The 10785-nt window shown below is 42.2% G+C and overlaps 2 protein-coding genes across 2 annotated transcripts; one reads left to right on the forward strand and one right to left on the reverse strand.

Annotated features, from left to right (window-relative positions):
- Positions 1-1717: 1717 nt before the first annotated feature.
- On the reverse strand, positions 1718-7392 carry PSMA2 (proteasome 20S subunit alpha 2). Its single transcript, XM_042043177.1, has 8 exons — positions 7287-7392; positions 5451-5527; positions 4829-4961; positions 4316-4438; positions 3887-3968; positions 2708-2781; positions 2196-2253; positions 1718-2119 (listed from the first exon to the last, which is right to left on the reverse strand). The coding sequence occupies exons 1-8, from the start codon at positions 7325-7327 to the stop codon at positions 2003-2005; spliced, it is 705 nt and encodes a 234-aa protein (XP_041899111.1). The 5' UTR covers positions 7328-7392; the 3' UTR covers positions 1718-2002.
- Positions 7393-7608: 216 nt separating this feature from the next.
- On the forward strand, positions 7609-10025 carry MRPL32 (mitochondrial ribosomal protein L32). Its single transcript, XM_042043179.1, has 3 exons — positions 7609-7802; positions 8697-8881; positions 9396-10025. The coding sequence occupies exons 1-3, from the start codon at positions 7679-7681 to the stop codon at positions 9648-9650; spliced, it is 564 nt and encodes a 187-aa protein (XP_041899113.1). The 5' UTR covers positions 7609-7678; the 3' UTR covers positions 9651-10025.
- Positions 10026-10785: the final 760 nt, after the last annotated feature.

Raw genomic sequence — 10785 nt, forward strand, 5'->3', positions numbered from 1 at the left:
AAGAACCCTGCACTTAAAATCACACCACCTTCCCCATCATAACAGCGTAATACCAAGGTCTATCTGCCTACCGCTAAGAAAAGTATGTAATACTCTAAATAAAGCCAGAATTCAAAATATTATGCATATCATTCCTAAATTACACCACGTGCCATGAACTCTGTTTCGTTGCAGGGTTTAAGTATTACCAGGGAGCTTTGGGACTCAGTTCTTAATGGTGTAAAAACAGTCACCAGCTTGGCTCGTTAAAGTGAAAACCACTGGCAATAGACCATAGAGGCCTACTCATCTCCTTTAACACAAAACATGGAGCAGTTTACCATGGTTTGAAACTTGCTTTTGGCTTAAACTACCCTTCACAGGGTGTTCTTTGTTCATCAATTGTTTCTAGTAGCAGAGACATCTAAACCACTGCAGTTTATTTCTGAAGTACCTAAATGCGTATTTCCATGCAGAAAACTCGAGTATTTATATAGCATTAAAAACCTCTATGAGCATAAATATTCTAAATCGAAGATGCAGCAATATAAAGCCTTCAGTTTCAGATCTGAGTTGTTTTATTTTCTCTAGAATAAGAATCAGAGTATGGTCTAGTTTTCAGAGTAAAATACTCAAAAAGTGATCTGGCGGAACTCTTAATGAACCATTTGGACAGAGCTTTTATTTCTGACATTAGGAAATAATTATGGCATGCTTCAGAAATTCTTATTCACCTGATGATAACATAAACCATCAGAAGACAGACATTGGAAAGCACAGGTCAATCAGCTTATACACTGCCTTCTACTCATATTTTGTATTTCCTTCATTAGTTAGGACTGGCTGATGTGTGTGACCTGCCAGGCTGCTCCCCTACATCCTTAGCCTTGTGTACAAGCAGCGTGACCCAGCTATTGCTCTCAGTTCACTATCAACATTTTGACAATCAGATTGCTTTAAAAAATATAAAATCTGAAAACAACAACTTAAATGGCTGCAGACCAGATTACTTCTGCTGGAAAAAAAAAAAAGGTATATTTATCCTGGGTTTTTTGTGGTAAATGTAGGTTTTTATGACTTGAACGACTCTATACGTGTAACAAATGTATTGATACATACACCTCCACACAATGATATCTGTAAAAAGTTATGAAGCACAAATTAAATGCTCTTTTCATTACATCTTTAGAATTATCTCGCAAGTTGGAAAATACTTTAGCACAATTCAAGGAATAAAGTAATTACATTACATACTCTCATTCTGTTTTGTAATTCCCACTGATTTTTATTGATGGTGATAAATGCATTTAGTTTGCAGTAAGAGTTACTACTTCCCTTTTTCTAACAATATTTCAAGGTTGAAAAAGTGCAATTTCTAGGGCCAAAAAAATAACTCAAGTAAAACAAGTTCTTGTGACACAAAGACCGGGAGGGTCGAAAGCAGAGAGGCTCAAGCAGATCACAGTACACCCCTGAAATGGAAGACTTTTCTGCCCCTTTGTGAAAGTACATGATCTTTTACACCAGATTATACCATTTCTGGAAGTTCATTGACATTTAAACAATATTCCAAAGTGAAAAAATTATCCTGTCACTCGACATCTACATTTTTTAAAAGAAGGTCGAACGTAAGTTCATCGTGGCTGTATGTGAAAAACTCTTTCCTCAACAATAAGGATACTGAAATCTAAGCTTGATGTGGATAAACAAGCTAGGATTAAAAAGACACACAGACACCTTCCCCCAAAACAGTGGCCTTTGATTTTATTCTTTAGCCTTTTCCAAGCTGTCACTATAACTTTACATTTTGTACAGTATTTTGTGTATCAAGGGAAAGAATTATCCTTAACAAGATTCCATGTATTACAATATCAAGGACCGTTGTATTTGCACCCATGATGTTTAAAAAATCTCTCAGACAAACCATGTAGAAATAAGTATGCAAAAACTGCAAAGAAAAACATTTAAGTAGCCAAAATTAAAAAGACCTTTGTGTGAACCACACAGTCTAGCTCAGTTTCTACTAGGCTATTGCAGCCAAGTAGTCCTTAACCTCAGTAGGAGTGAGCCTCCTAAAACCAGCTTCATTACAGATGCCAACTTCAATGTTGTCTTCTGTCATTTGCCCTTCAAAGCTCTCCTATTAAAAAAAACACAGTTTAGTGAATCACATCAATGAAGACATAAGAAACTTATTTCTTAAATCTTTTGCTAACCTTTAGTGTTAAGATAGCTGTATGAATGGCATCTTCAAGCTCCAAATCTTCATTGTATCTGTAAACAGACATTCATTTATTTCAGCATAGGACAAAGACCTTTACAGATTTTAATAATCCTGGAATCTCTAAAAACCCCAAAACTACTAAAATCTTTCTGTTTCTCATACAAATATTATTTGTAAGCACTGCAACATTAATAGTCAAAGTTATTATTTGCAAAAAAAAAAAAATGCCTACTTTTCCTACTGTCTGTCTATAACATTACTGCAAATATGCTGAATATAGTGTTTATTGCACTCAAGTAGTTCTACATAAATGCAAAAGCTGGAGTTTAAATAAATCAAACTTCCTGTGCATGTGTAAATAAGTACATTGGAAACATCACACCTTAAGTATTTTAAAACTTTGTTCTGACAATTTTAAAAGTGTGCATTTTTTAAAATCTGGCTGTTTTATATGGAACCTGAATAGAACACAGTATCCTTTCAGAGAAGTATCAAATACATTACCTTTTCTCAAGAAATGTTTTCCCATTGACGTAATTTTTTCCCATTGCTGTTGCTTTCCATGCAAAATAAGCTCCCTGAAAAAGCAACAATCTGTTGATTGAACTGTTTTGTGTAACTTAGTGAAACACTATGTATTCAATTACTTGGTAAAAAAGTACAGAAGCAATTATGAAAATACTGAGTGTTCTGAGACTGCAGGAGACAATTCTGGATCATATTCAGACTAATTTTATATGGGAACATATGCTGTGAAACTGTACAAAATGTGTATAGGGCCCCACCTACTTTCATCCTCATACTACTTTGAAAGATGAATTGAGTAAGTGAATTAGCATAGTTTTGATTTGGGATTCCTTAAACAAAAATAGTACATTTGCCTTTGAGAAAGTGTACACTGAAATCCTTACTGAGGCTCACTCCACATATTCTTCTTTTTGAAGATAAAGTAATGTAAGTGACTTGTTGCAAATCAGCCATCTGATCTATGTTCACTACTACCAGGATATTTAGTCATCACTTCTATTCCCTCCTCTGCCATGAAGACCATCAGCAGTTCTATGGCTCAATCAAACTGCCTTAAACAAGGCATCTGCATTTTGCTTTTAACACTGGAGCATCAGGTAGTAATTCAAACTGCTGAAAGTTGCAATGATGACTAAAATGACCTCATTTTTTCACCTGAAGCACTGCACCTCACACGTGCATCAAAGGGTAGTTCTTCTGAAGTGCAGTGCACACGCAGCAAATAAACTCATTTAAATTAACCACTGTCATTAAATACCAAAGCACATGCATTACATTTCACAATGCAACAGGTTTTGGCTTAACTTCCATCCAGTTTGGAGCAGTATAAACAGTCCAACTTCTTTTTTTCTAGTAGCTGTTGCAGAACACCATTTTTGCTGGCACTATGAACTAGGTGGAAAGGTATGAAAAGGGATGATCTCCCTCAGAAACAGCTGCCAGCCCTCAAGCAGTACAGGAACATGTAAGCACAGAATGATGCAGGCTTGCTCCAAGCACCTACTGAAATGACCCATTTTGACTTCTGAAGTTATGTTAAGGTATCTTCCATTCTAGCTCTGTATTATTATTCTCATCACAAAGTATCTCAGGAGCACAGGCAAAGTTTCCCATGTTTTTTCAAAGCAGCAGAACTTACAAGTGTAAGATACTTACAGATGGATCCGACTGAAATAAATACGGCCGCCCTTCATTCCAGCCACATATTAGCAGTGATACACCAAAGGGACGAACACCACTACAGGCAAACAAAAAATAATAAATCATGCAGTGAAAGTCAAACGTGACTAATTATTTTGGACATGTTTGCCTTCTCCCCAGACCAGGGCTGTGATGAGGAATGACGAGTAAACCAACAGAACAAAACCAAAACTGTCCTGCCTTGGCTGACACATTTGTGTGCAAGATACGGAGACCCATTCTCACCCACTGCCAGACAGTGCTCCTCCTGCTGGCCCACTTTCTGTGCACATTCTCCACTGAAAAACTGCCTTTTCCACAAGAACTCCAATCACTGGGTAGCTGTTACTCATTACATTTAAACAACACAATCTTTCGAAGCAACTCTGCAATTCCAGCACGTACCCAGACTGCGTATACTCCTGCATCACAGAAGCAATTCTCTGTACTAGCTGAGCTGTTGGAATGGGCTCGTGATAAACCAAGTAATACTGCTGGGCCAGCTTCCGAGCTCTGTGCACAAGTACTCTGAAAACAAAGACAAAACTCCTATGTCAAAAAAATTCCAACTACAACTGGAAATTCATAATAATAAATATCTGTTCAGGAGTTGTACACCTGGCATAACATCAATGTAAGAATACAGACTGCGCTGAGTTATCTTTATCAACCAAGTAATTGCTGAAATATTTAAAGTGAAAGTAAGGTTGAATTACACTGCTTTCATTCTTTAGATACAAGGTTATTTGACAAGTTAATTAACATATTAAGAAAAACTTCAAGTGAATGTCGTTTACAGTGCAATACAATATAGTATTATGAGATACACTTAAAAAGAAACAGCCAATTGCTACCTGTTACCTAAATTTCTTGTATGAATATGTATCTAAATGGTGATCAAACAAAATTTTTTAATACCTGTAATCTGGACCCATACCACTGTACACTAAACCTATATGTTTGGTAATTGGTTCTACTTTGTGGACACTTCTTTCATCATACAGGATGGATTTCTGCTTCTTCTCAGTTGCCAACACCACTCCATTTGCAGCTGGAAAGGAACAAAAAAATTCTTTAAATATTAAACTAAAATTAGCAGTCAAAACACAGAACAAGCTTATTAAACTGTAAAAATTTTCTTCCTCTCTTTTTAAAAGCCATTCAAGCTTACAATCATGTTAAAGAGAGATACTTTGATGAATACACCGAACACATTGTTTCTTTTTTCAAATAACCATACAGCTCCCATAATCCCATTCTAAAGATTCTGAATAACATTAATAACTGAGCAATCTACATAACTTTTTATATCTACTTCTACCAACTGAATGTCTCCAAAATCACCCAAAAAAAGAATGCCAGGAAACATTAAACCTATTAAAACATGTGAAAATCCACTGAAAGAGTAACAAAATATGTAATAGAAAAAGATAAAGAAGGATGCAATACAAAGGACCCAGTACATGATCCAAATTGGTTTAGTTCTCTCAAAAAATAGTCGAAATCCCAAATCCTCCACTGAAGTATTTTCAGGACATACCTTTAATCCCAACTGATGGAGCTCCTGCAGCTACTGCAGCCAAAGCATATTCAATCTGAACAAGCTTTCCAGAAGGACTAAAAAGAAGACGCAAAATAAAGATTTCCACTCAGTGGGAAAAAACCTTCAGGGTGTGTCATGACTTTCTACTGAAATTACACTGAATGTGTGTTTCTAAAAGCTTTCAAGACACTGATGTTCACTGCTGAAAGGAACCAGCAAAACACGGCTATGCTTTTTGACTGACAAGCACATGAGGTCAATGGCACAAGACAGCAACAACTCCCGTTCCATTCCCAGGTATTCCTGCATTTTGTTTTAACGATCCACGTTATTCTGGTAATGGATGCAGAATCCTCAGAGCAGAGCTGCAGGTGTCAAGCAAAATAAGTTACAAAGTAACTTATTGAGAAAGATGGAGGGGTCCATTCTCCATCCACAGGAGAGCCACTCACTGGGCAAGTGATTTTGCAAGTGGATGTATTCTCTAGGCTGTATTTCAGACACTGCTGCTTTAATAGTTGCAGAAGTAAAATCGGATATTATGTAACTCAGTGCTTAGATGAAGAAAACAAAGCAAGCAATAATCAATCAGTGTAGTCATTTATACACTGAGGAAACAGCGTGTAAGGGTGACAAACTAGTAACTCTGGCTTTTCCACTACAAAATATAACAAATCAGAACTGTCATTCCAAGCATGTAGTTCTTCTGTAAAATTCTTCTGTAAAATACAAAAAGTTTGTAACTCCCTTAGGAAACCATTTCCGACAGCTAATAAAGAATTCAATCTACTTGAGCAGAGCAAGCACGTTGGGCAGCTTCCATCCATTGAGAATATTCTTTTCATCATTTTAGGTTGCAAACTGCTTCATTTGCTCAACTGCAACAAGCCTTTAGCAATTCCTTTTGCAATAACACAGTGTGATTCTCCTCTGAGAAAAAGGGGGTACTTCAACACAAGCAGCATGAAGATTCTTATGTCCAGTTTTTCTTTTTTATATATGCAACATAGGTCTTAATACCTTAATACTTTCATCGAGAAAAAAAAAAAATTGAAAGTTTTCCTCTACTCTGAATTAATCTTCAGTCTAGGTATTAGAGCAACACCCCAAGAGACCCCACTCCAATGGCATATTCACTCTGTGCATGTCATCATTCCACATTCGGGCCGTGCACAACACCAAGTGCAAGGAGAGCAGAGACTGCCAAGTGTAGCAGGAAGGAACACAAACTATTCTAAAACTCATCTGCTTCACTCATTCCCACATCTGCAAAGCTTGTTCTGAAGCAAGCTCTCACGACACCACAGCTCAGCTGTTATCACGCATCTCCAGTTAGCTAAGAACCAGAGAATTATTCCCCAGCCTATAGTATGCGTGTGTGTGGTGATCCCGAGTTTGCTAAACCAAACCCACGCTGTAGGGCACTACCAGTGTCGAGACAGACCTTAACTTGGTTCTACAGCGGTTCTGTCTCACAGCCACGAGTTGACACAAGCGGCGCCCGCACTGGGGCCCGAGGTAAGCGACGGACACCAAGTGGAACCCAGGACTCTCCCCGCAACCCTCGTAGCCCTTCAGGAAGCCTCTGGGCAGCTGCGTGTCCCCCTCAGGCGCCTGACCCCCGCCGCTCTCCCCAGGCCCGTCACTCCTGTCCAGGCCCAGCCCCCGCTGCCCCCCAAAGCTCGCAGGCCCGATGACTCTGCAAAGCGCCCCCTCGGTTCTGCGTCGCCGCCGCCGGCAGGCCACTCCGCTCAGGCTGCGCGCCGTCCTCCCGGTGGCCCGGCAGCCCGCCCGCCTCTGCCCCCGGGCCCACAGCAGCTCCTGCCCCAGTACCTGAAGGTGGTGAGGGAGAAGCTGTAGCCGCGCTCCGCCATTTTGGCACCAGCCCCTGCACCCCCCGCGCCGCCTCCTCGGCGCAGGCGCGGACGCCGCTCCCGCTCCCAGCGCTAAGGCAAAGCGAGCGCGCTGATTGGCGGGGTGGCGGCGCGTGCCTGAGCGTGCCGAGATGCGGTTGGCGGAGAGGCTTGCCGTGAGGCATGCTGGGAGTTGGAGTCCTCCTTCTGTCCTTCGCCGCCCCGCCCTCCTGGTCGCGAGAGCAGTGCTGGGACTTGGAGTCCTGTTCATGTGTCCCTGCGATGCCGTGACAGACTGAGGGCACTCGGTTTCCCAGAAGGCTCAGCGAAAGGCGCATCTTCCCCGAGGGCTCGGCAGGGTCGCGTGGGGCTATGGCGGTGGTGGTACTCGTCCGCTCTCCGCTGCCGCGGCTTCGCGCCCTGCTCCAGTGCTGCTGGGGGCGGCTGGAGCGCGGCCTCTGGCCGGGTCTCCTCGGGGGACAGAGCCCACCCTGGGGTAGGTCGCGGCCTCTTCTCCGCCTAGCTGAAGGAACTGGACGTGTTCCTGTGTCATCTGCCTTGAGAAGGGATTGGAGTAGATGGTCTCAGAGGTCTCTTGCAACGCCATCGATTCTGTGAGAGGGCGGTGTGAGGGCTGAGGGACTCGTTTTCCGTGTGAAGGGCGGAGGGAGAGAGGGCGCTGGGGCAGGAGGGCGCGGCCCTGGGGTCAGTGAGGGAGCGGGGCGGGGGCGCCGCTCTGACCTTGCTTCGGGGGTGACGGCAGTATCGTGTTGTGTTTCCTCGACCGCAGGTAAAATGGGGCTTGGCTGCAAGGAATTTCTTTCTCACAGAGTCACAGAATACGCTGAGTTGGAAGGAGCACACAAGGATTATCAAGTCCAACTCAGCCCTGCCCAGGACAGCCCCAAGAGTCACATCACGTACCTGAGAGCGTTGTCCAAACGCTTCCTGAACTTTGTCTGGCTTGGAGCTGTGACCACTTCCCTGGGGAGCCTGTTCCAGTGCCCAACCACCCTCTGGGGGAAGAACCTTTTCCTAATGTCTGACCTAAACCTCCTTTGACTCAGCTTCATGCCATTCTCTCAAGTCCTGTCACCACAGAGGAGAGATCAGTGCCTCCCCCTCTGCTTCCCCTCATGAGGAAGTTGTAGACCGTGATGAGGTCTCCCTTCACTCTCCTCCAGGCTGAGCAGACTAAGTAACCTTAGCTGCTCCTTGTGTCACTTCCCTTCCAGGCCCTTCACGATCCTCGTGGCCTCCCTTTGAATGCTATATAAGAGCTTTATATCCTTCTTATGTTGTGGTGCCCAAAACTGCAGACAGTATTCAAGGGGAGGCTGCACCAGTGCAGACTGGGACAATCACCCCCCTCTTTTTCTTTCTCCTGCAGGACCAGTACTAGCTGTGCAAGGTCCGGCTCTTGTTCCACAAGGGATAAATGATGCTGGTGAGAGCAGTGCCGAGGCGCAGAGCCTGCTGGAGAGCATCCTGTGGATGGCGGCGCCCAAGCAAAGGCGCACCGTTGAGGTGAACCGCAGCCGGCGGAGGCATCCCAGCAAGCTCATAAAAATGAAGGTAATCAGCAAAGTCCTTGTTTTAGAGAGTCATTGCAGAGAGAAGTACTGACTGTAAAAGCTCCCTGGACTTTGTTTATACATAAATAAGCTTAAAAGATACTATAATCTTTAAAATCCATTGTAACAGATACATTCATCATGTGTGACAGTAGTCTGAGGTTAAATAAACAGTGGCACTTGAGGTGCAAGCCAACAAAATGTGAATTTTGGCTGAACAGATAATTTAATGGAAAAGGCCTACATTTTCTGTGCATCTAATTGAGTCCATAGGTCTTTAGTCTTCCAAACATAAATAGGCATAATGACTTAGATACTGAATTTATAGGCTGTTCTTAGTAGTAGCCATTGACATAGCAACACATTACAGAAAAATTATGTAGAAGAATACAGTTTGAAATGGTAGTTGAGTTTCTCTACTATTTCATTTAACATTTTTATTTGTAGTCGTTCCCTGTTTCTTTTTCTGCTGCTGTTCAAATGACAAAATTTCCTGTTTTCCACTGTCATTTTAGAGGAACATAGATGTTTGTCCTGAGTGTGGAAACTTGAAGCAGAAACACGTCCTTTGCGGCTATTGTTACGCAAAAGTCAAAGAAGAAACTCGACTGATACGGATGGAAATACATAAGAAGGAAGGAAGACCATTTAATGCTCCAACTGTGGAGACTGTTGTCCTTTATGAAGGAGAAAAACCCACAGAAAAAGATGCAGGCAAGCGGATCATTGAAAGAGCCAGGAAGCGTCCATCTTGGTTTGTTCAAAATTGATGCTGTAGGATTAATGGTAGCAAAGGCAGTTGCTGCAGGAAGAGAATTCATGATTTTCAGTAATGTTTTTCTTGTTCACTCAGTGTGAACAGAACTGCTCTGAACTTTTGGGAAGCCTGCTTGAATTCTGTGTTGTACCATATGATTTTACAATCAGGTGGTGTTTCTCTAGCATGCAGTGGGAAATGCTTCTCAGTGATACATCACAGCAGTCAACAAACAGAAATCAGGATCTGCCTTGGATTTGGATATCTGCATACAGTACACTGAACAATTTGTATGCTAATGTTCTATGCTGGTTTTATAAATAACATCTTTTAAACAAAGCAAAAACATTCACAGATGTACAATAAAGTGTTAAGTGTCCCAGGGAAATTTGCTTTCTGGTTTTGGCTGCTGCTCTTAGGGAGGGGGAAAAAAGGTTGAAAAGTGATTTTGATTAGAAACAAAGGATATTTGCAAGGAAAGATATAGTTATTTGGTTATTTCCTTTGTGTGGATCTCTCCACAATGCTGCTGTTTGAGATAATTGGTGATAGCCCTGGGTTTGAGCAAAATAGTGATTGCCACATAGTATTTGCATTTTTTCTGCACTGGACTAAGGCTGAGTGTTTCTTGCTATTGTCAGTATACAAGATAATTTTCTATCTTAAAAGGTTGTGGAAAGCCTGTTTTCCCCCCTCAAAATACACTTGGTTTTTTGAGTAAAAAACCAAATTGAAATGTAATGACTGTAAATCTGTAAATGTGACAGGGGTCAAAGCTGGCTCTTTGCAGCCGCTGCTGTTCAGTAGTCTGGGTGGTCAGTGTGTGCTTGGAAAACTGCGAACGGCCGCAGTGCCTTGGGCTGGAGTCCTGGGCAGAGAGGGGGCAGCTCTGCCTCCACTCTCCACTGGTGCCCTTCAGAAGTGCAGTTGCAGCACCTCCTTGGATTTTCACTTTGGTTTTAGCCACACAGCAGCATCACTGCCTTAGGGATTTAAGTCTGTTTTCAGTTTCTGTTTGGGATTTCAGTATACACATGGTGCTCTTTGGTATTGTGTGGGAGTGTGTCTTGTTTGGTTCAGTCCGGGTCTCCCCTTTGGGTTTCGTGTTACTGTACCATCCCAGTTTATACCCTCCTGGTTTCGTGTTC

Source organism: Corvus kubaryi, unplaced genomic scaffold (genome assembly GCF_017639235.1).
Source record: "Corvus kubaryi isolate FWS band 111438036 unplaced genomic scaffold, C.kubaryi_AGA036_p1.0 37398, whole genome shotgun sequence".
NCBI lineage: Eukaryota > Metazoa > Chordata > Aves > Passeriformes > Corvidae > Corvus > Corvus kubaryi.

Bases quoted from the DNA above. Each gene is read 5' to 3' on its own strand.
- MRPL32 (XM_042043179.1), top strand. From the start codon at position 7,679: ATGGCGGTGGTGGTACTCGTCCGCTCTCCGCTGCCGCGGCTTCGCGCC. The intron at 7,803-8,696 runs GTAGGTCGCGGC...TTTCTCCTGCAG, and splicing joins GGGACAGAGCCCACCCTGGG to GACCAGTACTAGCTGTGCAA. The intron at 8,882-9,395 runs GTAATCAGCAAA...CTGTCATTTTAG, and splicing joins GCAAGCTCATAAAAATGAAG to AGGAACATAGATGTTTGTCC.
- PSMA2 (XM_042043177.1), bottom strand. From the start codon at position 7,327: ATGGCGGAGCGCGGCTACAGCTTCTCCCTCACCACCTTCAG. The intron at 5,528-7,286 runs GTACTGGGGCAG...TCTTCTTTTTAG, and splicing joins TTCTCCCTCACCACCTTCAG to TCCTTCTGGAAAGCTTGTTC. The intron at 2,254-2,707 runs GTAATGTATTTG...GTCTGTTTACAG, and splicing joins AAAACATTTCTTGAGAAAAG to ATACAATGAAGATTTGGAGC.